We start from the raw sequence: 27,823 nt of genomic DNA on the forward strand, positions 1-27,823 counted from the left end.
CATGGAAATTCTAGGTCTTATGACTGCTGCATCGGACGCGATCCCCTTTGCTCGTTTTCACATGCGACCTCTTCAGCTCTGTATGCTGAAGCAATGGTGCAAGGATTACACGAAGATATCTCAATTAATATCTTTAAAACCGATTGTTCGACACTCTCTAACATGGTGGACAGATCACCATCGTTTAATTCAGGGGGCTTCTTTTGTGCTTCCGACCTGGACTGTAATTTCAACAGATGCAAGTCTCACAGGTTGGGGAGCTGTGTGGGGATCTCTGACGGCACAAGGAGTTTGGGAATCTCAGGAGGTGAGATTTCCGATCAATATTTTGGAACTCCGTGCAATTTTCAGAGCTCTTCAGTTTTGGCCTCTTCTGAAGAGAGAATCGTTCATTTGTTTTCAGACAGACAATGTCACAACTGTGGCATACATCAATCATCAAGGAGGGACTCACAGTCCTCTGGCTATGAAAGAAGTATCTCAAATTTTGGTTTGGGCGGAATCCAGCTCCTGTCTAATCTCTGCGGTTCATATTCCAGGTGTAGACAATTGGGAAGCGGATTATCTCAGTCGCCAAACGTTGCATCCGGGCGAATGGTCTCTTCACCCAGAGGTATTTCTTCAGATTGTTCAAATGTGGGAACTTCCAGAAATAGATCTGATGGCGTCCCATCTAAACAAGAAACTTCCCAGGTATCTGTCCAGATCCCGGGATCCTCAGGCGGAGGCAGTGGATGCGTTATCACTTCCTTGGAAGTATCATCCTGCCTATATCTTTCCGCCTCTAGTTCTTCTTCCAAGAGTAATCTCCAAGATTCTGAAGGAATGCTCGTTTGTTCTGCTGGTAGCTCCGGCATGGCCTCACAGGTTTTGGTATGCGGATCTTGTTCGGATGGCCTCTTGCCAACCGTGGACTCTTCCGTTAAGACCAGACCTTCTGTCACAAGGTCCTTTTTTCCATCAGGATCTGAAATCCTTAAATTTAAAGGTATGGAGATTGAACGCTTGATTCTTGGTCAAAGAGGTTTATCTGACTCTGTGATTAATACTATGTTACAGGCTCGTAAATCTGTATCTCGAGAGATATATTATAGAGTCTGGAAGACTTATATTTCTTGGTGTCTTTCTCATTATTTTTCTTGGCATTCTTTTAGAATTCCGAGAATTTTACAGTTTCTTCAGGATGGTTTAGATAAGGGTTTGTCCGCAAGTTCTTTGAAAGGACAAATCTCTGCTCTTTCTGTTCTTTTTCACAGAAAGATTGCTATTCTTCCTGATATTCATTGTTTTGTACAAGCTTTGGTTCGTATAAAACCTGTCATTAAGTCAATTTCTCCTCCTTGGAGTTTGAATTTGGTTCTGGGAGCTCTTCAAGCTCCTCCGTTTGAACCTATGCATTCATTGGACATTAAATTACTTTCTTGGAAAGTTTTGTTCCTTTTGGCCATCTCTTCTGCCAGAAGAGTTTCTGAATTATCTGCTCTTTCTTGTGAGTCTCCTTTTCTGATTTTTCATCAGGATAAGGCGGTGTTGCGAACTTCTTTTGAATTTTTACCTAAAGTTGTGAATTCCAACAACATTAGTAGAGAAATTGTGGTTCCTTCATTATGTCCTAATCCTAAGAATTCTAAGGAGAAATCGTTGCATTCTTTAGATGTTGTTAGAGCTTTGAAATATTATGTTGAAGCTACGAAATCTTTTCGTAAGACTTCTAGTCTATTTGTTATCTTTTCCGGTTCTAGAAAAGGCCAGAAAGCTTCTGCCATTTCTTTGGCATCTTGGTTGAAATCTTTAATTCATCTTGCCTATGTTGAGTCGGGTAAAACTCCGCCTCAGAGAATTACAGCTCATTCTACTAGGTCAGTTTCTACTTCCTGGGCGTTTAGGAATGAAGCTTCGGTTGACCAGATCTGCAAAGCAGCTACTTGGTCCTCTTTGCATACTTTTACTAAATTCTACCATTTTGATGTATTTTCTTCTTCTGAAGCAGTTTTTGGTAGAAAAGTACTTCAGGCAGCGGTTTCAGTTTGAATCTTCTGCTTATGTTTTTCGTTAAACTTTATTTTGGGTGTGGATTATTTTCAGCAGGAATTGGCTGTCTTTATTTTATCCCTCCCTCTCTAGTGACTCTTGTGTGGAAAGATCCACTTCTTGGGTAGTCATTATCCCATACGTCACTAGCTCATGGACTCTTGCTAATTACATGAAAGAAAACATAATTTATGTAAGAACTTACCTGATAAATTCATTTCTTTCATATTAGCAAGAGTCCATGAGGCCCGCCCTTTTTTTGTGGTGGTTATGATTTTGTATAAAGCACAATTATTCCAATTCCTTATTTTATATGCTTTTGCACTTTTTTATCACCCCACTTCTTGGCTATTCGTTAAACTGAATTGTGGGTGTGGTGAGGGGTGTATTTATAGGCATTTTGAGGTTTGGGAAACTTTGCCCCTCCTGGTAGGAATGTATATCCCATACGTCACTAGCTCATGGACTCTTGCTAATATGAAAGAAATGAATTTATCAGGTAAGTTCTTACATAAATTATGTTTTTTAAATAGTGTTGAATAAGCTTTTGTATTGTCTTTTCTATCTATTGTAGTTGATACTTGTTCTGTCCCTGCCCTCTCCTTAGAGTGTATCTTGTTTGCTGCTGCCTCATATTTGGACCTCCTCTTTGGGTAACCCCTCCTCCGCGAGTTGCGGTGATCACTGGGGGAAGACAAAAAACCTGATCTAATAGTCTGACTTCATCCTGATCCTTGTATACATTTGTTTGCTCTACAGTTGCCTGATATTTATTGGTTGGTTGAATAGAGTATTTATTACTCTTAGTATTAAAGGATACTGCTTTATGTGTACTTTCTTTAGGGGTTTTTAGGATAGATTTTGGGATAGCTCCTTGTACCATGGGTAGTTCCTTATCTGAAGTTCCCTAATCTGAATGTGTTGCTTCACCTGAGTCATTACCACTCCAAGTGTCTGTATCCTTCTGTTTATTATCCTTATTTTGTCTCCATCTACGTCTGCGATCACGTGATCTGTTCTGTCTCTGCCAGATGTACACCCTATCTTGATTGTAATCAGTTTGATCCTGTATAAATTTCTCATGTTATCCAGTCTAAACATGAGAAATTTATACGGGATGAATAGTATTGTCAGGTTAGGAAAAGTCCAGAAGAAGACCCAAATGCTAGGGCGAACTTAAACAACACCCTTGCACTCTGAGTTTAATCCAGGACGTGACCCCACGACAACCTCTAAAAAACAATGTACTCACGATATGGAGCAGAGTTAGCCTGAGTCCAAAGTAATACAAGATATCAGCCAAATAGACTTCTGAGTAAGGAACTGGTTTCAGGAAATGTCTTCCACAGAATCAGGAGAGCAGGGATAGTCCACTTATACTCAGACAGAAGAAGGGTAAAACAAGAAACAGTTAATAATGCAGGAGTAGGTAACTTGTTATCAGGCAGTTTGAGGGTTAACACTGTGTAGTCAGTCCTTGCAGATTTTGGCAACAGGTTATCAGGAAGATTGAGGGTTAATACTGAATAGTCAGTACTTGCAGAGTTAGACAACAGGATATCAGGTAGTTGGAAGGTTAACACAGATTAATCAGTACTTGCAGAGATTGGCAACAGGTTATCATGCAGTTTGAGAGTTTCACAGAATAAACATTACTTGTAGTATTTGGCAACAGGATATCAAGCAGTTTGAAGGTTTGCACTGAATAAACAGTATTTGCAGAGTTTGGCAACAGGTTAACATGTAGTTAGAGAGTTTCACAGAATAAACAGTACTTGCAGTATTTGGAAACAGGTTATCAGGAGGTTTGAGGGTTAACCCAGCATAGACAGTCTTTGCAGAGTTTGGCAACAGAAAATCAGCAGTTAGAGAGTTTCCACAGCGAAGTCCTCACAGGAGCCACAAAGAGTAACAAACAAACGGGCACTGAAGAAACAGGAAGCCCGGAATAAAAAGCCTGGTAGTGACATCATGCGGCTCAGACTACCTGCCAATCAAGCACACAGAGAGGACAGCCGTAGCTTCCCAGCGGCCGAACGTGACAAGTATCAGGTATTGGTTTGCTTTGCGAGCCTTTATCTGAATGGCTTGTCAGCATTTTACAGCCCTTGGTTTTTGGTCTACCAAGCTTTCTAAGAGATACAAAACATGTTTTGCACATTTTTGACAATTATACCTGGGAAGAAAATTACCAATGGCTTAAAATTGATGTTGTAGCTTTATACTCATCCATTCCTCACAATATGGGTATTTTGGCTGTCAAGTATTTTCTTGAAAGAAAATAGAGTTACACCAAAGAATTTTCTCAATTTATATTGGAAGTTCTACAATATCTTCTTACCCATAATTATTTCAAATTTGAAGACTCTTATTATCTTCAGTTGCAAGGGACGGCAATGGGGGCCAAATTTGTGCCCTCATATGCCAATCTTGTAATATGATGGTGGGAAATGACTATGATTTATGGAGACTCCAACCCGTATATACAATCAATTAAGAACTATTATCGCTATATAGATGATCTGATATTGATATGGAGTGGTAGTTCCTCTAGTATAGATATTTTTGTAAAATATCCTAATACTAATGAATGGGGTTTGAATTTTACGTTTGAAACCAATAAAACTACAATAACCTTTCTAGATTATATACCACAGAGTAATGATCTAACAAAGAGGTTAGAACAAAGGGGCTATAAAACTTCAGCAATACAAAAAGCTAAATCGAAAGTAGATAGTATGGATAGGAAAACTTTACTACTTTACTACAAACCAAAATACAAAAATTTGAAGGATGAACAAGTAATTTTGTTTACACAATACTCATCCGATTATAATGACATTTGCAAAATTGTTCGCAGACATATACCAATGCTAAAAGCTGATGAAGGTCTGGTAACAACAATTGAAAAAGGATGTAGATTCTCTTATAGAAGAGGTGTTACCATAGGTAACCAAATTTCCCTGAGTGTCTTACCTGTACAGAACAAAACCCCCAACTCTTGGTTAGATTCAAAGGGAATGTATAAATGCGGCTTTATCCAAAAGGTAATACATTTGTCTCTGCAGCTACTGATAAGTCATCTAAGGTTAACTGCTGTGTAAACTGTCATTCAAAGAATGTAATATATCAGATTTGGTGCACTTGCACTAAGAAACAATATGTAGACATCAATAGATCAGATCCCTGCTCTGAAATGGCATAACATTTCATACATAAGCATAACAGTACAAACTTAACTTTTAAATGGATGGTCATTGAACAAGTAAAAATACCCCCCTCGAGGTGGTGATATGAACAAAGCCCTCCTCAAACAGGAGGCATATTGGATCTTTACCTTGGAATCACGCATCACCAAGGGATTCAATTCTCTATACGATGTTGTAAACTTTTGGGAATATGTTGTCTAGATTTATTCTATATATCTTTAAGTTGGTAATTGTATTTGCAACTCATTATATCATCTTTGTAATTATGGATATACCCTGCCTTCAGTATTGTGTATCATATGAATAGTTCACTAATGTTGGCAAGATTTTGTTGTTTTAATTAATTTTGTTGTATAATACATACAAGTACTAGCATTCTTTGCCTGTTATCATGTAGGTATATAACATATGAATACCAAAATCTGACACCCACTCCATCAGTAATTGGTTAAAATTAAAGAATTGAAAAAAAAATTAAAACTATGGCCACTCTGGATAAATATGTACGTGTATTTGTATGCGCATACACATTTCTATAAGGTAAAGATATTGCTAATTTTGATATCAAGCATAGAGAATATCTCAAGTTTTCAAAACAGATATAAATGGGCAAGAGTAGGTGCTCCTAAGTGTAATGTACCTTAATGTAACGTTGTAGTATCTCTAGCTAGGACCACGTTACATTATGGTTATCTATCCTTTTATTAATTTGCATTTCATCTGACAAATTAACCCCTTAATGACAGAGGACTTACCAGGTACGTCATAGAAAAACATTCCCTTAATGACAATTGACGTACCTGGTACGTCCTCTGTTGTTAGCAGTGCTGGAAGCGATCATGATCGTTTCCAGCTGCTTACAATTGATTGTAGTGATGCCTCAATATTGAGGCATCACTGTAATCCCTTATTTTGCCCACCGATGCAGAAAGGGCCACTCTGTGGCCCTCTCTGCATCGGACTATGGCGATCAGACATTTGTTGGTGGGTGGGAGCAGCTTCTTTGATGAGCGTTAAGCATATGCTCCATATCTCTGTAACTCACAGGACCGGTTATGCCAATATCGCCGGTTGCAGCCGGGGGGGGGGGGCGGGTGGCGTGTGCGCACGCAAAATATGCCCGAAAGAAAAAAAATCCAATCAATAAAGATGCATGGGGATCTTCTTTGTTTAGTAAGGGATCTGGGAGGGGGAGGGATGTAGATTATTAAGGGGGGCCAGCTACACTACAGAAAACAAATTTTTAATCTAAAAAACTTAAAAAAAAACTATTTTGGGGGGCAAATTGGGTACTGGCAGACAGCTGCCAGTACCCAAGATGGCGGCAAATAGGTAGAGGGGGAGGGTTAGAGAGATGTATGGGGGGATCAGGGAGGTTTTGGGGTAAGGGGGATGCAGACTGCAGACAGTATGAAAAAAAAATAACAAAAAATAATAAATGATTTTTATTTCAGTACTGGCAGACGTCCTGCCAGTACTTAAGATGGTGGTGACAATTGTGAGGTGGGAGAGGGAAGAGTGCTGTTTGAGGGAGGTCAGGGGGGGATCAGAGGGTGGGATGTGTCAGGTGGGAGGCTGATCTCTACACTAAAGATAAAAATTAACCCTACAAGCTACCTAATTAACCCCTTAACTGCTGGGCATATTACAAGTGTGGTGCGCAGCAGCATTTAACGGCCTTATTATTACCAAAAAGCAACGCCAAAGCAATATATGTCTGCTATTTCTGAACAAAGGGGATCCCAGAGAAGCATTTACAACCATTTATGCCATAATTGCACAAGCTGTTTGTAAATAATTTCAGTGAGAAACCTAAAATTGTGAAAAATGTAACAGTTTTTTTTTATTTGATCGTATTTGGCGGTGAAATGGTGGCATGAAATATACCAAAATGGGCCTAGATCATTAATTTGGGTTGTCTATTACACTACACTAAAGCTAAAATTAAACCTAAAAGCTCCCTACAAGCTCCCTAGTTAACCCCTTCACTGCTGGGCATAATACACTTGTGGTGTGAAGCGGCATTTAGCGGCCTTCTAATTACCAAAAAGCAATGCCAAAGCCATATATGTCTGCTATTTCTGAACAAAGGGGATCCCAGAGAAGCATTTACAACTATTTATGCCATAATTGCACAAGATGTTTGTAAATAAATTCAGCAAGAATCCTAAAGTTTGTGAAAAAGTCAACAATTTTTTTTATTTGATCGCATTTGGCGGTGAAATGGTGGCATGAAATATACCAAAATGGGCCTAGATCAATACTTTGGAATGTCTTCTAAATAAAAATATATACTTGTCAAGGGATATTCAGGGATTCCTGAAAGATATCAATGTTCCAATGTAACTAGCGCTAATTTTTTAAAAAAGTGGTTTGGAAATAGCAAAGTGCTACTTGTATTTTTTGCCCTATAACTTGCAAAAAAAGCAAAGAACATGTAAACATTGGGTATTTCTAAACTCAGGACAAAATTTAGAAACTATTTACAATGGGTGTTTTTTGGTGGTTGTAGATGTGTAACAGATTTTGGGGGTCAAAGTTAGAAAAACTTTTTTTTTTTTCCATTTTTTCCTCATATTTTGTATTTTTTTTATAGTAAATTATAAGATATGATGAAAATAATGGTATCTTTAGAAAGTCCATTTAATGGCGAGAAAAATGGTATATAATATGTGTGGGTACAGTAAACGAGTAAGAGGAAAATTACAGCTAAACACAAACACAGCAGAAATGTAAAAATAGCCATTGTCATTAAGGGTAAGAAAATTGAAAAATGGTCCGGTCATTAAGGGGTTAATCAACACTTTGTCATTCCATTCTTTACTTTATAAACTTTGAAGACATTTGTGTTTTTATAAACTCTGAAGATAATCATGTTTATGAAATGTATCACTAGTTCATTGATAAAACACATATGTATATGTTTTTTCCTTACAGTTAGTTCAGAAAATGTTGTGCCTTGAAATAAGTGTTTTAACACTGCATATGTCAGGCCATTACTATCTATCCAATCTTGCAATGTGTGTAAACAATTACAGCTGTTAGGCATACAATTGTAATTAAGAGTATCCAATAGAATTTTAGTACTGTTTTTAAATGTTGTCGGTATTCTTACCAAGCTTATGTCTAAGATTAAGGCCATTGGCAGAAACATGTCAGACACTTGCTACTAATTTCTGTTATATTTTTAACTTGACCATTAAAGCTGGACTTTTTAATTTCATGGCATTTCATTTTCCCCTTTTCTAAAAAAGCCAAGCCGCTACTTGAACAGTTTCTGGGATTTCTTACTATTGCTCTTGAAGATATCATGAGCCTATCACAGCTTCCATTACAGCTGGAGCTTCATCACTATCGGGTTGGCAGAGCAGTATTGTCCACGTCATAGATGTTTTGGGCTTGCTGTCACTACACAGACGGATACGGATTGGGTGAAAACAAGGTGGATCCACTTCCCCTGTCTTCCTGGATCGCGGCGGTGGCGGTGCTGACCAGGACAAGTGTTGGTGAGAGAGGATTCCCCCTTCATGTTCCTTACGTACATTCCGTGAGTGCCCGCACAAGCTATCTCCAGTCTGGAGTTTGAGTGTTTGTGCTTAGTCCATATTTGCTATTGAATACTGAGCTACCGCATCCTGAAGTTTGAATATTAGGAACATTTTCCTTTTGCTCCCTATCTTTAGGTTAAACACAGCCTTTGAATACCTAACTTTGCTTTGTGTATATATATATATATATATATATATATATATATATATATATATATATATATATATAGTGTGCTGTATTACACACACACACACACATACATATATATATATGTGTGTATGTATATGTGTATATATATATATATATATATATATATATATATATATACACACACATACACACACACACACACTCGCTTACAAACTTTCAGCTAAGATTAAAAACAAAACTGGAAGAGTTAGTTACTGCATCTGGCCAAATGGGATAATCCCAGGTACCACGTCAAGGTCTCTTCCAAAACCTGGGTCCCTAATACAATCATACAAATGCAAGCTCTCAATCAAACAAACTGGGAACAAGTCAGGGTTCACAGACTTATGTAATCACCCTAGACATATATAAAACACGGAAGGGGACTGCACTCTCAGACTGGACTGGGTACACATCCCATGATCCTGCACAGCTTCCTGAGAGTGCTATAGCACCAAGGGCTGAGCATGTTGCAGGGTCATGGGATGTGTACCCAGTCCAGTCTGAGAGTGCAGTCCCCTTTCGTGTTTTGTATATGTCTAGGGTGATTGCATAAGTCTGTAAACCCTGACTTGTTCCCAGTTTGTTTGTTTGAGAGCTTGCATTTGTATGGCTGTATTAGGGACCCAGGTTTTGGAAGAGATATTAACGTGGTACCTGGGCTTGTTCCATTTGGACACATGCGGTAGCTAACTCTTCCAGTTTTGCTTTTAATCTTACCTGAGAGCTTGTATGCGAGTGCTGGACTTTCTCTGATATATATAATACAAAGTCAAGTGCACTCTCACGAACAGTATCACAAGTGCCAGGGTGCTAGAATGTGGTTTCGTAATATCCTGAATAGAAGACAGCACTCTCTGGACTTAAATGCAAATGTAGATTTATTGCGGTGACGTGTCAGGGAATGCTCCCCTTCCTCAGACTGTACTGTGTATATATATATATATATATATGTGTGTGTGTGTATATGTATATATGTGTGCAAATGTTTAGGCACTCCTGACCATTTCCATGATTTTTGATCTATCAAATAACTGAAGTGAAATGAGGTTTATTGGATTAACAGAAAATGTGCAATATGCATCAAAACGAAATTAGACAGGTGCATAAATTTGGGCACCCTTGTTATTTTGTTGATTTGAATACCTGTAACTACCTAGCACTGATTCATTGGAACACACAATTGGTTTGGTGAGCCCATTAAGCCTTGAACTTCGTAGACAGGTGCATCCAATCATGAGAAAATGTATTTAGGGTGGTCAATTGCAATTTGTTGTTCTCTTTGACTCTTTGACTCTCCTCTGAAGAGACAAAGGATGGTGAAAACGGTCAAAAATAGGCCACAGACCACCTCCAAAGACCTACAACATCATCTTGCTGCAGAGTGGCCGCAGCTGAGCTCCTTGAGCCTCTGTCTTGTCATCTATCATGTGCTTAAAAAGCAGGCCGGCCGCTCTGCTCCCTTACCGGCTTCTCACATGTGCTGAGCTCTCTCTATCTGTGTAGCCCAATCTGGCCTTGGCTGAAATATGTAGACTTCTATTTCTATTTAAAAAAACTCACACTGACTTAATGGTTTTATGAACTCTTCTTGTTAGTCTTTTTTTGACTGGGGATATGTTTTCTCATGCAATTGCAGTAGGCTACATTATATTTTTCATGAAGAATAAATTATGCCTTCTGTTATGAGTTGATAGGAAAATGCCATAATTTTCTGTTTGGATAGCACTTTAAGTATCCACTTTATTGTAGCCCACTCTAAAGGAATATTGTAATGTGGAAGGGAATGTGTATGTATTTCTTGTTTTTTTTTTTGCATGTAGCTCCTCAATATTATTGGTGGCTTCTATATTACAAACAAAATTGTTAATGCCTGCCTTTATGCAAAGTAAATTAAATCTATCATTCATTTTGTTTGCTTTCCCTTTTAATAACCTGTAATTAGACATATGCAATGCTAAAAATTTTATTTCCTTTCGTTTTCATTAGTTAAATAAATAATTTCATTTCTGCAAATTAGTTTAGTTAAAAAAAATAAAATAAAAAATATTTTGGCAAATTAGTTAAGTTAAAGGGTCTGTCTAGTCCAAAATAAACTTTCATGATTCAGATAGGGCATATAATTTTCCAATTTACTTTTATCACCACTTTTGCTTTGTTCTCTTGGTATTCTTAGTTGAAAGCTAAACCTTGGAGGTTCATATGCTAATTTCTAAACCCTTCTTCTCTCAGTACTTTTTGACAGTTTTTCACCACTAGATGGGGTTAGTTCATGTGTGTCATATAGATAACACTGTGCTCACGCACGTGGAGTTCCTATGAGCCAGCACTGATTGGCTTAAATGCAAGTCTATCAAAAGAACTGAAATAAGGGGGGCAGTTTGCAGAGGCTTAGATACAAGATAATCACAGAGGTAAAAAGTGTGTTTATATAGCTGTGTTGATTATGCAAAACTAGGGAATGGGTAATAAAGGGATTATCTATCTTTTTAAAAAAATAAAAATTCTGGTATAGACTGTCCCTTTAAGTTAATTTGTTTTTTCGGATCCGTTCGTTATTTTGGATCCATTCTTTATTCGTATTCATTATTTTATTCTAAAGTTTAGAATAGAATAATGCATGTGAATAAAGAATGGATACGAAAAAACTAAAGGATTCGAAAAAACGATTTAACTTAACAAAACTAATATGCTGCGATTGCCGAAACAAAATTATTTAAAACCGTCACCCACATCGCCGACACTAAATAAAGCTATTATCCCCTAAACCGCCATGCCCCCACATCGCCAACACTAACTAAATATATTAACCTCTAAGCAGCTGCCCCCCACATCGTCAACACTAGCTAAACCTATTAATCTCTAAACCGCCATTCCCTGACATCGCCGACACTAACTAGGTATTAGCAATATTTTATTTTTTTTTAAAAACGGGGGATTAGAATAGGAATCATTTTTATTATTTTGGATAATTTTTTTTGTTATTTTTTGTAATGGTAGTTTTTTTGTAATTTTAGTGTTTATTATTTTTTGTAGTTTTATTTTTTTTTTTTGTAATGTTAGGTTTTTATATTTAGTAATGATAGGTTTTACTAGTTTACACTTAGGTTTTATTTTTATTTCACAGGTACGTTTTGTATTTATTTTAACTAGGTAGTTAGTAAATAGTTATAATGTAGCTAGCTTAGGTTTGATTTTTATTTCACAGGTCAGTTTGTATTTATGTTTAAATAGGTAGTTAATAATTGTAACTTTAATTTAGGTCTATTTTAATTATGTTAAAGTTAGGGATGTTTAGGGGTTAATATAGTTTAAATTAGGTAGTAGCGATGTGGAGGCCGGTGATTTAGGGGTTAATAGGTTTAGTGTTGGCGATGTGGGTGTACGGCGGTTTAGGGGTTAATAGGTTTAGTGTTGGCGATGTGGTTGTATGGCGGTTTAGGGGTTAATAGGTTTAGTTAGTGTTGGTGTTGTGGGTGTACGGCGGTTTATGGGTTAATAGGTTTAGTTAGTGTTGGTGATGTGGGGGTATGGCAGTTTAGGGGTTAATAGCTTTATTTAGTGTTTTAGTTAGTGTCTGCGACGTCGGAACGGTGGTTTAGAGGCAAATAGGTTTAGTTAGTGTCGTGATATCGGAATGGCAATTTAGGGGTTAATAGGTTTAGTTAGTGTTGGTGATGTTTGGGAACTGCGGTTTAGTGGTTAATAGGTTCAGTTAGTGTCGGGGAATGGCGGTTTAGCAGTTAATAGCTTTATTTAGTGTTTTAGTTAGTGTTGGCGATGTCAAGGAACTGCAGTTTAGATTAGAACAATGCAAAATTAATTTAAATCTCCAAATCGGCCAAAATTCAGACGAAAATTAAATTCGGTCTAAACGAATTGCACATGTCTACCTGTAATAATTATAAATTATGAAACAAAAAAACAAAATGGGGTCTTAATCCCCACACTGTAACTGACTATAACTAATTTTTTAATGCATATTCATATGCTTATATTTATTTAATACTTTCATATTGTTACTAACCACCTGTAAGTTATTGTGCAAGCACATTATGCTGATATCTAGCCTACAATAATATCTGTGCCAAAACTACATAGTAACAATGATTTTGCTTGCCATGAGAAGCAATTTTAATATTTAACCTTAAAGGGACATTAAACACTAAATACATTTTATATGCATGGTATTGAGGTTATTCCCTGCCTCCTGCTAGCCATGGATGCCACCATGTTGAAATTTTACCTTTTATTGCGTTACAGTGCTGACGTGTTTGCACATGTGCAGTAACTCTCCTTCAGATACCTGCAGTGTAACCTAAGTTCCATCATGGTGGCACCCATAATTAGAGGGATGTGCAGGAAATCTATTTAGTGTTTAATGTCCCTTTAAGGAAGCACAAGGCTAGAGCCATGGGGTTGATGACATCAGTGTTTGAAGCTGATTGCTGGTTCATGAGAAAGATGCACATAAGGTGTCAGTCACACTGTGAAGTTACTCCCGCCTTCCTTTGGCAAACTTCACCAACTTTAGACTATATACAAAACGTTGCCACAACAGTATTTATTTAAAATGTTAGAATTCATGTTTTGAATGTATAAAAATGTTCTGTGCATTTATTTACAAACTTGCTATAGTAATGTGTATTACAAGATGCTTATAACTACGGTCTAATGTCCATTTAAGGGTTTCCTTTGACTTTTATTTTGTTCAAATTGGCCAAGTCCGAGACTAAAGGTAAAGTCTATGGCTTTTTTCGAAATAGGAAGGTACCATTTTTAGGTTGGGGAAGCTGAGGAAATAGTGTTTGTTTTGTTTGTTTTTTCAAGATGACAGCTCCAGTGATGGTTTCAAAACTAGGGACATATTCAATAAAAAAAATATGTTATAGGTTTTCACACAACTAGCAGTCCATGTAGTGTTGGAGTGTGGGCTAATAGTCCTGTTATTGGGTGTGGTGGTAGTCTTCTGAACAGCATCATTGATAAGTAAACATTGTATACTGTTTATAATGCTAATATTCTGTGGACAATTACACACATGGATTCAATCGCAACACTTAACAGGTCCATATAGTCACACCCAACCCCTAATGAGTTTGCTTAATCGACCTATGGGTTCCTTAGAAATCATTTTGACTTTAATCATTTATTGGCTTTTAAACACCTCTTGGGTTTAAGGCTTACAAGTTATGGTGTCCCTAGTACCTTCTGGGTTTAAGTTTTACCACTATCACCTCCTTAGACAGGATATGCCTATATATAGTATCACAGTAATCTATAGGATATTTGGCTTTTGGTTTTAAGAGGCAGGACCCACTGTTTTATACGGGGTGAAAGGGTTAGTTTGATTGGTGGTCCTCCAACCCTATTTTCATATTTTTGGCCTACAACCCTTTACTTTTATTTATGGTGAGCCCATGATAAGAGGCATATATGTTTAGCCACCAATCTGCAGCTGGTTTCCAGTAGTGCATTGCTGCTCCTGAAATAAAATAATTGTCAAACCATATAAGGTATCAAATGTAATAAAGTATGTCCCCTTTAATTTATACAATCCATAAAAGTCCATCTAAATCTTGTAGAAAAGAATAGGGAGTATCTTTTTTTCCTTATTCAATCCACACTTAGGCCGCTTCTAGATTTCTGGTCCCCACTACCTTCACAGCAATCTTATATAAACAAGGATCAGAGCTCCATATAGTGTGATACCTTCAAAACAATAACATTAAAGAATCATGGAGTTATAAAACAACTAAAGGGAAATCACCGATAGGTGCTAAATTTGTAGGCTAGGTTTTCTCAGACACCTAGCCCCACTGAGCCTTTGGTATAACAGCTCCTCCTGTCTCGGGTGTCTCCCACGTTCACCATAATGACACTCATACTCCACCATTGGCAACAATATAGCAGCAAGAAGCAGGTTCTCTCAATAAAAATGTATTAAAACCAATAAAAACAATGTAACAAGCAATGGGCCAGATTACAAGTGGAACACTAATTAACGCTCCCGCTTGAGCGTAATTGCACTATTAGAAAACATTTTTTGCATGCGTCGGCTTGCGCTCATATTATGAGTTAAAAGAGTAAATTGCTCTCAATCGGTTATCGCGCGCGATATTCCAAGTTCGGCTTTTTGTGTGTGTCAGGTTAGCCAATCTAGGCACAATGTTATTGTCATGAGATGCAGGACACAGTATAGATGGTACATCTCTATTTTATTGCAGAGTATAGAAGTAAACAGCTTGTACAACACATCTTACTTAGTAACTGTGACTATAACGGCTATAAGCCACGCCCCCATTTGATAACATCACCTCCCACTCTCATCACATATTCCCCTTTTTCAAAGAACAAAGCATACATTTTTTTGTACAACTAATAACAATGCATACAAGATGCATGCAAAAATAGTTTTGTTTAGTGTACAACAATTAACAAGTTAAAGAGAATATAAATGATCAACAAGAAATACAATCCTGACTTGAACATTGGGGTAGACTACCCTAGTCCACAGTGACCATGGGATTATTCTGCCCATTCTTCTGGCCCTACAGTGCTAATCCCGATAGCAGGCTGGAAGTTTCACAACTCTTCCACTTTACGTAATTTTACATGAACTGTCCTCTGATACATAAGAAGGTGATTTAGAGTCTGCTGGAAGCAAATAAGTATCCCTCCTGTGGTCTTGCTGAGGGGTAGGTACCCCTTTTAAAACAGGGGATCCCACCGGCTGTGGCTCTGAGGCATCCAGTCCCAAACTCTCAGGTACTGGCTTAAGATGTCTTCTATTTCGACGTGTGACTGTCCTTCCATCAGTAAGGACTACATAAGATCTTGGTTCTGGAGTGTGTCCTATTACCGTAGCAGGTGTCTTCCATTTCTTCTCATCATCCAGCTTAACTCTGACATTTTGGCCCACATTCAGCTCCTTCAAGGGCCTCACAGAGTGTTTTCTGTCTTAGAAGAATCGGTAGTCCCTTTTTACCTCTTCATACCTCCTGTGGACCTCGTCCCGAGGAACATAGCTGGTTGGTTGGAAAACGCCCACAGAGGGTAGTGTAGTGCAGATCTATCGTCCTCGCATCAACTGTGCCGGGCTAAAGCCTGTGGCTTGGATGGGAGTTGTCCTATAGGCCAAGAGAGCTAGGTACGGCTCGGATTGCTTCAAAATGAACTTTGTTGTTTGAACTGCCCTTTCAGCCATTCCATTGGCCTGCACGTAATGTGGACTTGACGTAGAATGGAGGAAATCATATTCACTGCTGAAGGAACTGAACTCCATGGAAGCAAACTGCATTCCGTTATCACTTGCTAACTCCATTGGTATGTCCCACCAGGCGAACAGACTCCTGAGGCGAGTGATAACGGCTTGACTGGTGATCTTATTCAAGGGTGCAATCTCCAAATTCCTGGAATAGTAGTCAATCATGACTAGTTACTTTTTCCCATGCATTTTGCACAAATCTGCAGCTATTTTCTGCCATGGGTCTGCAGGCAGCGGGTAGAAATCAAGGGCTCCTTTCTCTGAGTCGGCCGGCATCCCAGCAAAAGGCACATTTTGACATGTGACTTGCAATGTCTGAACTGATCCCAGGCCACCATACCGCCGTAGCTGCCCTTTCTCTGCACTTTGTGATGCCCAAGGGCCATCATGAATCCTGCTTATCATCTCCTGCCGCATGCTAACAGCAATGACAATGTGGTCTTGGAACAGCACTAACCCCTCCAGCTCCGTGAGCTGTGACCTCTCTGACTTGTAAGAACTTAAAGACATCCAGACTGCTCGGCTCTTAGGCCAACCTTCTTTTATGTACTTAATAACTTCTTGAAGGTCTGTATCTAAACTTGTCTCCTTTCTTATTTGCTCTAGCTTTACTGACAAAATGGATTTGGATGCCAGAACTGACTCCACATACACTTTCACAATTGATTTTGTCAAAGATTCTTCAGCCGCAGCCAGCAGGAGTCTTGAAAGTGTATCTGCCACTACCAGTTGTTTCCCTGGCACATGCACTGCCTGAATGTTGAACCTGAGCAGCCTCATCAGAAGTCTCTGACATCTTAGTGGTGTTTTGTCAATATCATAGGAGTTGATTAGAGGGACTAGCGGTTTATGGTCAGTCTGCAGACTAAATTTCTCGAAACCCACTAGGTAACGCTGGAAGAACTCACAGGCCTAAACTGCAGCCAGGCACTCAGTGTATGGAAACAGTAGGCAATGGGCTGTAGTTTGTTCTCATTCAGCTGCAGGAGGGCAGCCCCTAGCCCAAAACTGCTCGCATCAGCACTAACCACAGTCTTTTTGGAAGGGTCATAGAATCCTAACACTGGGGCAGACCCCAGTAAGGACTTGACCTGTACAAAAGCTTCTTCCTGTGGAGGACCCCAGACCCAGGCAACATCTTTCAACTATAACAACTCTGTTATAGGGTGTAGTACTGTGGATAAATCTGGAAGGAACCTGCCCACATAATTCACAAGGCCCAATATTTGTATCAGCTTATGTACATCAGAAGGACTTTTCATCTGTTCAATAGCAAGGATGTTATCAGGGTCCGGCTTGATGCCATCTCCATTGATGATATGCCCAAAGTACCATAACTCAGATTTTCTAAAATGGCATTTCTCTTTATTCAATTTCAGCCAGGACTCTTTAATGGTCTGCAGCACACCGCTCAATCGCTGACCATGTTCTTCCAATGTAGAACCATACACTAAAAACGACTGCCGTGCCCTCGTGGTCCCTTAAGAGGGAACTCATCTTTCTTTGAAAGATTTTAGTAGCAGAGGATATCCCAAAGGGTAATCTGCAGAAGTAAAACTGACCTACCAGTGTAATGAAGGTAGACAGTTTGCGGCACTGTGGATCTAGAGATATCTGCCAGAAGCCGCTAGAAGCATCCAGTGTAGAGAAGAACTTCGCCCCAGCCAGTTTAGGAGCTATGTCTTCAAGCGTTGGCAGCACATATCTCTCTCTCTCTTCACCGCCTCATTCAGCATTTTCAAATCCAAGCAGATGCGTACCTTCCCCTTTTTTCTTCGCAACAGGCACAATGGGGGCACACCAGTCAGTTGCTTCAAAAACTTCTCCCATATTCTTCATACGCAGAAGTTCCTTCTCCACTTGAGGCTTGAGCAGGAAAAAAATTCTACGAGGAGTGGTAATGCTGTATGGGACTGCATCACTTTTAAGTGATATTTGGACAGGGTTGCAATTCAGTAGGCCCAATTCACCAAACATGTCTTCTGAAATCTTATTCACTCTGGCGACAAGGCCCAAACCACAGGCTGCTTTCCTGCTCAATAAGTTGTTAACACACTGACCTCTAATTATGTGTACCCACATGGTGAATTTCCTCTGCTTGTACTCATAGCTGGCAAGACATTTCCCAGTACAATCGATGCGGCCACCAGGACTATGAACTTTCATTGTAACTGTCGCCAGCTGAGGCTGTCAAGGCAGTTTTATGAATGCTGCAAGGGACATTACAGTGATGTCTGCTCCTGTGTCAAGCTTGAAGGCAACTTTGGCTCCCATTACAGTAAGGGTAACCCGCCAATCTTCGTCTGAACTAAACTGTTCAAAAACAGACCCTACAAAGGACACTTCTTGACCCTCGGGGTCACTATCCACCTGCATCTCCTCAATGTATTCAGTTTTACACGCCACTTCAAAATGGCCTATTCGGTTACACTTTCTACATCTTTTTTATCTTTAGCGGGGCATATGACATTCTGATCATGGGTACGGTTACACCTCGTGCAGCGAGCCTGCTGTGCCCATCCGCTTATGGGCCTATCTGTAGCCCTTGGTCTACCGCTCACACTGTGCCTTTCACCAGCACCTCTCCTGAACTGCTCCACAATACTCTCAGACCTCAGATCAGCACTTTGCTTTTTCACCAGTTCACTCTGGCGGGCCATCATAATAGCCCCATCTAACGTTAATTCAGTCTCCAACTGAAGCTTCAGTGAGACTTCTGCATCTCCAATTCCTATGACTATTCGGTCTCTGGTTTGCTCTTCTTTAGCAACACCAAACTCACAGAATTCAGCTAGTTCATACAGGCTCCGCACAAATGACAGATTCTCCTACACTCTGAACACGTTTGTTAAAACAAACCCTCTCATGAATCACATTTCTTTTGGGCACAAAGTGGGCACTGAGTTTATTCATAACTATTTCAAAGTCTAATTCTTCCTCTTCTTGGAATGTAAAGACATTAAACACTGGCTCCACATCTTTCCCCATAGAGTATAAAAGAGAATTAACTTGTACTTCACCACTCTCCTTGTCCAGCTTGGAAGCAACTGCTGACGCCATGTGGGCCAAGCTGCAGGCTGAGAGAAATCAAAAGGCTCAGGTGGGGTAAACTTTGACATTGTCATTACTCAGGAAACTGAAGCGCAGGCAAGAACTTTTGACACCATGTCATGAGATGCAGGACACAGCATAGAAGGTACAACACTATTTTATTGCAGAGCATAGAAGTAAACAGCTTGTACAACACATCTAACTTAGTAACTGCGACATATAACGGCTATAAGCCACACACCCATCCGGTGACATCACCTCCCACTCTCATAACAGTTATCTATATGGCACACATGAACTAGCTCTGTCTAGCTTTGCAAAACTGTCAAAATGCACTTAGATAAGAGGCGGCCTTCAAGGGCTTAGAAATTAGCATATGAGCATACCTAGGTTTAGCTTTCAACAAATAATACCAAGAGAACAAAGCAACTTTGATAAAAATAAATGGGAAATGTCTTTAAAATTGCACTCCCTGTCTGAATCATGGAAGTTTAATTTTGACTTGACTGTCCCTTTAAATTGTTTACAAAAAGATCATTTAACTTTATTTTGTCATGTGAAATATTTTCTGTTGATACCTCTACTTATGCTAAATATTTATTTACCAGAGTACTGGCTACAGAAAGCCATGCAAATAAGGGATATCAGAAGAAATAAGCCGACCAGCCCTTTGTAATGGTTGTTACTTAATTAGCTTTAAATACAATTAACTGTTATCTGCTTCTTGATTATACGTTCCTCTTAAATTTAAACAGCTTTTCCTTTACATTATTTTCACGCAATAAACAAATAATGCTTTTTCATATGGATAAAATCATTTTGTGAGTACTCTTTTACTTTAGCTTGCTCACTAGCAAAATTAGACTGTGTATAAGTAAAATAATCACATTATTGTTTTCTCTACAATGTCCATTCATTTCAAGTCTTAACAACATACTGATTTCATTTTGCACCAAAAGTAATGTCTTTTATATAATTTGCACAACTTCCCGATTCTATTTCAGACTCAAGAGTGCCTGGATAATTTTAACTTTGAGCTGGCTCAGATGTTTTGCCAACGCGCTTTGGATATGGAACCAAACAACTTGGAAATATTAGACATGATGGGAAATATCTGTATGGAATTGGGAAATATTGAGAAAGCAAAACAAATATCCTTTTTTTCAATATAATTTAATAGATTATATAAATTGTAACTTGCACTTGCTTTACACAATAGGGATTACATATTCTGCTACAGTTCTCTGTATGCTGTAAAACTATATTTCTGATTACTTGAACTGTCACCAGGACTTGGTGTATTTGCTGCTCTCAGAGAGTTCTACTTCTTTGTTGTCATAAATATATATTTTCAGAATGTCATATAAATCATTACTTTTTAGGGTTTGTTTGTTTGTTTTTGCTAAACAATTTGTGATACAAATATATTAGAACAGACTGTTTTAGTTGTTGAAGGCCAAAATCTTTGATATATTCTGAATACTTGTTTTGGAGCAAAAACAATTGCATTTTTTTCAAAACGTATAATTATATATTTATCCCATACCCCCATATCAATGTATCAAGGTTACAGCGTGTTTAATTTGCAAAACAGAAAAGTAATTTTCAACCTGATTTACACCTCCAAAGGCTATATTAGAATTCTGTTAATCCAGAGATAGAAACCGTAAATAATTTTTCCCATTACATTTTCACTCATAGTCAGCATGCCTATCATGTGTGAATGTGTATTTATTTACTGTATGTGTGTGTGTGTGTATTTGTGTGTATATGTATATTTATATATATATATATATATATATATATATATATGTATATGTGTGTGTGTGTGTGTGTGTATATATATATATATATATATATATATATATATATGTATGTATGTAGGTAGCCCTCGTTTTACAACGGTTCAATTTACACCATTTCAGAATAACAACCTTTTTTTCCAGTCATGTGACTGCTATTGAAAAGCATTGAGAAGCAGTGCATTTATTAAAATAGCCAGTAGGTGGGGCTGTCCGCTTGTGTTGCAGCAAAGCCAAGCAAGCTGAAATTAATCAGTTTAACCAGACCTGAGCTATAGAGCAGATTTCAAAGGAACAAGATCTTCCTGTCTATAAATCAGTCCAGATTGGAATGCATAGAAAGAACTGTTTGCAGAAAAATGCAAGTGAAGTCTGTGTTGTGTGATTATTGTATTAGGTTTATAATGCTGTTTAGCAAATGTTTTTTTTTCATTTAACTTAGTTTTATTATATATTATGTGTTGTGTTATTATTTTATTAGGTTTATAATGCCCGTTTAGCATTTAAAGCCTTCATTTCAAAGCTTTAAAAAAAAAAAAAATGTATTAGGTGTTACTTATGACAATTTTGAGAGGAGCCTGGAACCTATCTCCCTCACTTCCCATTGACTTACATTATAAACTTTGTTTCAATTTACAACGGTTTCGATTTACAACCATTCCTTCTGGAACCTAACCCCTGCGTAAACTGACGGCTACATATATATCTAAAAGAGGTATTGTTGCGCCAGAAATTTTGTGTATGTATTTGCTATATGCCCCTTTCAATTTGTAAGAAAGCAGCATCAATCTGGGAGTGATTTTACAAATGTGGCTTTAATATGAACATAAAAATCTGTATTTAAAGGGGCAATCTACACTAAAATTGTTATTGTTTAGAAAGATCGATATTGCCTTTACTACCGATTCCTCAGCTTTGCAGAACCAACATTGTTATATTAATATATTTTATAACATTTAAACTTCTAAATTTCGTCCTGTTTCTAAGCCGCTATAGACAGCCTCTTATAATATGCTTTTTTATTTGCTTTTCACAAAAGGAGACTGCTAGTTCATGTGGGCCATATAGATAACATTGTGTTCACGCTCGAGGAGTTATTTAAGATTTAGCACAACACAGTACTAAATGCAAGTCAATAGACAATAAATAAAAAGTCATGTGATCAGGGGGCTGTCAGAAGATGCTTAGATACAAGGTAATCACAGTGGTAAAAAGTATTTATAAAGTAGTAATATAACTGTGTTGGTTATGCAAAACTGGGGAATGGGTAATGAAGGGATTATCTATCTTTTAAAACAATACAAATTCTATTGTAGACTGTCCCTTTTAAGAGTAAATCTCAAATTCATAAAAGCCAATCTGGGAGCAAATGTTAAGAAATCCTAGATTACAGGCAGCTAATTGCCTAAATAAGCAATAATTACGTAAATTAATAATCTCTCAAAGTGCTTGCAGAAGATTTAAAAATAAATGGATAGTAAAAAATATTAAAATATTTTTCTTTCTTTCAAATATAGAATATATATAATCTATCAAAGTTTAATAAATAATATTTTCTTCTTAAATGGAACGAGTCCACAGCTGCATTACTTTTGGGAATAAGAACCTGGCCACCAGGAGGAGGCAAAGACACCCCAGCCAAAGGCTTAAATAATCCTCCCACTCCCCTCATCCCCCAGTCATTCTTTGCCTTTTGTCTCAGGAGGATGGCAGAGACGTGTCAGAATTTCAATTTTTGTTTTTTTGTCTCTTTTGGAGGGTAGTGCTCTTCGGCATGGGACAGGAGTTTTAAGTAGTCCTGCCAGTCTCTCAGTGAGGGCTTGGATGAAAGTTAGAGTCCGGAGATGCAGGAAGTTTCTTTCTGCAAAACCATCCCGACTCATATTAACAGCTCCTCAAGCAATCAGCGTTGTCTAACTTCACTCTGCTGCCTGCTTTCTTCTCTCAAGTCCATGGCGGAGGCGATGCTACTATTCGTCACACTTGAAAGGCCGTGTTCCTGTTCCACGGCATTGATTCCGGTAAGATCGTTTCATTTTACTTTATTCAATGTACTGTAACGTGTTGTTTTCCGTGAGGTTAAAGCTACTCGCAGGTTTAACTTATAACATAAGGGTCTCAGTGAGTCTCTGTTAGATCTTGGGATCGAGGGTTAATATCTCCTGAGGGGGGTTATTGGACAGGGGGGTTTATAATCATGTTCCTTATGTGATTCAACCTGTTTATGTGTGAGGATTAGGGCTGCAACTAATGGTTCGGAACTTTGAGGCCTTTGGAAGCGATGCAGCCTTTTGGCTGGGCATTCTTTTTGGACTATACGGTTCACCCTGTGTCCGGACGTGGTTACGCTCTGTTCCCATTTCCGCATTCCCGACCTTGTGGCATCTGAGAAAATTCTAGTCCACAGGGGTCTGGTCATAGGAGGTGGTGAGTGCCCCAGCCATTGGTGGTGCCGTTTTTGTTTTTTTTCTCTTAAATAGTGCATATTACTTTATCCTCGTTTAAGTTATGGGGGATACTGATGCTGAGACTGTGCTCATTTCAGATTCCGTTACAGATGACTCTGATTCTGACACAATTATAATATCTGATTCTGTGTCCGGTGAGGAATCCGGTGTAACCTCTTTGACTCCTGTCAACCATTCTTGTTCCATATGCCATATGAGAGCACCCGGTTCCTTTGGATCGGGGAACCAGGGATCTGCTGAGCCATCCGCCTCTGGGGGTCCTGTCTCCCAGGCAGCGAGATCCCTACCGAATCTTCCTCCTACATATGCGGGTAACCCAGTTTATAGTTCCTCCACGCAGAGTGGTGTATTCCCCCCCCACAGCTTGCAGCACATTTTCGCCTTCAGATAATGTTGGCGCTTGCTCGTCTGCATAGTCGAGACATTTCTTTGAGAATGTGCTCGTGCCCTATTGTCCCGGGTATTCCTCCTTGGGGTGTGCCTCCGCAGTATCCTGAGGGTTCTGTTCCGGAGTGCTGTGCTTTTCAGTACCGTATTGCATGCCTTCGCGTATTGCTCAGACATCTATTTGAGTCTCTGAATGACCCTATAGTTCATAGATATGGGAATTTTCAGTCTGATGGTCCGAATAGTACAACTCATTAGACATGGGAATGAGGTAATCTCCTATTGTCTTTTCTTTTGAGTTCTTTCCCAGTTCTTGTAGATGGGGCTCTGTTTGGCTGGTCCTATGAGTAGGCCCGTGTTTTTGTTTTTTTGGGGCGTTAACCTTCGGATTGCCTTACATTTTAGTTTATATTTGATGGATGTCTTTTATTTGTTTTTTTTTGTTTCCTTCGGGAACCATCTGGGATACTCTGTGTTATTTCTGCGGAAGTTGTTTGGGCATGTTAGTCCTATGCTAAAAAAATGTCTGTTTCGTTTTCTCCTATGAGGGAAAGTTATGAAGCTTGCCGGTTAGGACCCCTGGTACAGGCGATTCCTGTCAGGTCCGTTCGGTCTTGCGGCTGTTCAGACACGTGGCGCTGTTCTGCTGAGCTGGTTCGGTAGAAGCGCTGAGTGCTCAGGTTATCATTGTTTTTTCATGTTCCACTAAGCATTCGAGAAGAACCGGTGGGTTAGTGAGGCGGGAAGGATTGTCTCAGTCCTTATAGCATCCAGTCATAGATGACTGGTCGGGAGAGTGTTCCAATGCGTCACTCTCTGTCATCTGATTTTATCAGAACCTAGAGTTCCTCCCCCTTGTGGGGTGAGGGTTGGTGGGCTTAGGCCCCGTTACCGCTGTTTGAGTGGTTTGGCCTTCAGTTTAGGTCTATGGATGGTCCTGTTGGGACTTGATCCTACAGCTTGTATGGATAGCTGTCCAGCATTCGGAAGGTTTTGCATTTGAAGCCTATTGCAGCTCTCGGCACCTTGTATGTGTAAGCTTTTACTCTTGGACGTGATGGTTTCATTGAGTTATGAAGCCTTTGGGTCTCCTTACATGTCTCCAGGTGAGTTAGATCTCCTTTTTCAGGATCGGCGTCCTGGATGATTATTGATCCCTGTAGGGACCTTGTTTAGCTTGGGGTTAACCAGAGCTGGGAAGGTTTAGCGCCTTTCTCTTCCCTGTGTCCTCTGCCTATGTGGAGGTGATGGGGAGACTAGCCCTTCTAGTAGGGTTTTGTGGACCGAGGTATCCCTTTGATTGTCCTAAGGCTTGGAGAAGTCCCTTCTTACGACTTCTAGCCCTGCTCCTTGGAGTGTTGGACTTTCGCTAGGGGTGATTCCTTCCTTTGGTCGGGACTTTAGAGTTTCCCTCACTATTCAGATTCTCTGGATATATGTTCATTTCCCTTGTCTGGCTTTTTGGCCAGTTGGGATGTTTAGTTCCAGGGTTTCCTGCACTATTAGGTACCCAGACCTGTTTTTCTCCCTGAGACTTCCGCTTGATGAGGCTTTGCTTGGCTTTTTCCTGACTCAGTCTTGGGTTGTTTTGGAATCTTGGATCTCAGGGTTGGTCGGGGTGTTCCACGGTAGTGGGAACTTGGACTATGTCCTTGCTCCATCTACTTGACCGGGACAGGGTTGGCCTGGTTTTAGGAGTATTTCTTACTCTTTACTACAGAGTAAACCATGTCATTTATGGGGTTAACTGGGTGGCTTGCGCCTCAAAGATGTGGGTTTATACCCAGCTGCTGGCGTTGGATTTCCAATTTCTGGTGCACCTTAGGGTTGCATTCCCCTGGTCAGTTTGCCAGTGTACCCGTGGATTCTCTGCTCTGCAGGTTTATGGGTTGGCTGTGCCTCTGTTTGCGTGTGACTTGTAAGGGGGTCCTTTTTCTAGGACATTTGCATTGTGGAATTTTCCTTCCCTCTTAGCCAGTGGTTTCAGGCCTTGAGGGCAGTTGTTGTCCTTCTGGTTTCTTCCCTTTTTATAGGGAATATTCTCCTTCCTATGGAGATCAAATTTGTTTTTAGGATTTCTCCGGGTCATGAGGTATAGGGTGGAGGTGGTTCCGTCTGGGGCCTTGCCGGCTCTAAGTCATACTGTGGGGCCTTGTTTTGATAGATACTTCTGTCTCTGGCCTTGGCTGTGGTCAGAGTCAGGTTGCACTTGTACTCTTGAGGGATGGCTTTACCATCTTTACACTCGTTCCTGTATCAGTTTCGGGTTTCCTTTGTTCCGATTCTGAATCCCTGTGGCTGGGTTGTCCAGCGGGGTATGGGTCTGCAGGTCAGACTGTATGAGCGGTCTAGGGGTTGCAGTATCCCTTGTATGTGAGAGCTTGTTGAGTCTAGCCTGATAGCTCAGTCTGCTGGGAAATGGTTTCTCCTTTCGCCTTGCTCCTTCACAGGAGAGGGTTTACTCTTCCTTCAGGTTCTGAGGGTATACTCTCCTTCTCGGGAGGCCTTGATAAAGGCTGTGTTCCCCTTTCTAGTGGCCTGAGTGTAGATCCGGCGGCTTAGGTTGCCTGGAAAGTGCCCTCTGTTGAGGGACTGTTTTGTGCGGTCCGTTTCTTGTGGGCTGCTTCTTTTTCTTCCTTGCAAGCTCCTTTTGTGTCATCCTGTTATGGACTCTGTGTTCTTAAACTTGAGGTTTTTGCCTGGGTCTATAAGACCACTTCTTGGTCGAATACTTTGGTATTCTATGGGCAGACGCAGGGAGGGCTTTGCTTCTTCAGTTGCGTCCATGCTTGCAGGATGTTGGGGAGAAGTTTTTCTGTCTCCGTGTCCGGTATTATCCCGGTTTTTGCTTTGTGTTTGCATGGCCTCCTTCTCTGTTTGGGTCCTTTTTTAGGTCTCCGTGAGCTGGGCTTTCAAACACTGGGAGGTGTTCTTTTTGTATTAAGAGACCATTTTGGTTTCCTCGGTTCTCCTTTGCCTTGTCCCCTTGGGGGCTTTCGGCTGGTTTCACCTTCATCTGTGGAGTGATTGGTGGGGGACCGTCCGTTCGCTGTCTCTTGTTTGGCTCTGGACAGGCTGCGAGTCAGTGTCACTGGGACTTTTTCTTTCAAATTTTTCTTGACTTCGACAAAGCATTTTTTTTTTTATTGGGTTGTGGTTTAGGCCACTATAGCTTGGGTATTGATTTCCCAAAAGTAATGAATGCAGCTGTGGACTCTTTCCATTTAAGAAGAAAAACATAAATTATTCTTACCTGATAATTTCCTTTTCTTCTGTTGGAAAGAGTCCACAGCTCCCCACTCGTACTTTTATGTGGGGCATCCTTATATTCTTCTGACACCTTTTCACCCTGATATTTTTTCTACTGTTCCATGTTCCTCAGCAGAATAACTGGGGGATGAGGGGAATGGGAGGAGTATTTAAGCCTTTGGCTGGGGTGTCTTTGCCTCCTCCTGGTGGCCAGCTTCTTATTCCCAAAAGTAATGAATGCAGCTGTGGACTCTTTCCATCCAGAAGAAAAGGATATTATCAGGTAAGCATAATTTATGTTTTATTATGGATTCCTTTAGTACAAAGGATCTATGGAGAGTGCATGTTTAAAAAAAAGTTTCTGTGACCTTACTGTCCCTTTAAAATCAAATTATCAACACAGCACAGGTGTAGTGAAATTCGAAACACTTAAAGATCACATAATTGTAAATTGTCCAGATGCAAAGTTTAAAGGGATACTGAACCCAAAGTTTTTATTTCATGATTCAGATAGAGAATGCAATTTTTAGCAACTTTCCAATTTACTTCTGTTATCATATTTTCTTTGTTCTCTTGGTATCTTTATTTGAAAAAGCAGCAATGTAAAGCTTACAAGCCGGA

General features: G+C 39.6%; 1 protein-coding gene across 1 annotated transcript in view; it reads left to right on the forward strand.

Annotated features, from left to right (window-relative positions):
* The window catches only part of LOC128660260 (uncharacterized), a 1,245,247-nt gene that overhangs the window by 26,362 nt on the left and 1,191,062 nt on the right, over nt 1–27,823 (forward strand). Inside the window, exon 3 of the mRNA XM_053714016.1 lies at nt 20,301–20,447. Coding sequence (XP_053569991.1) covers nt 20,301–20,447 — 147 coding nt within the window. The remainder of the gene's footprint in view (nt 1–20,300; nt 20,448–27,823) is intronic.

Source organism: Bombina bombina, chromosome 5, assembly GCF_027579735.1.
Source record: "Bombina bombina isolate aBomBom1 chromosome 5, aBomBom1.pri, whole genome shotgun sequence".
Lineage (NCBI taxonomy): Eukaryota > Metazoa > Chordata > Amphibia > Anura > Bombinatoridae > Bombina > Bombina bombina.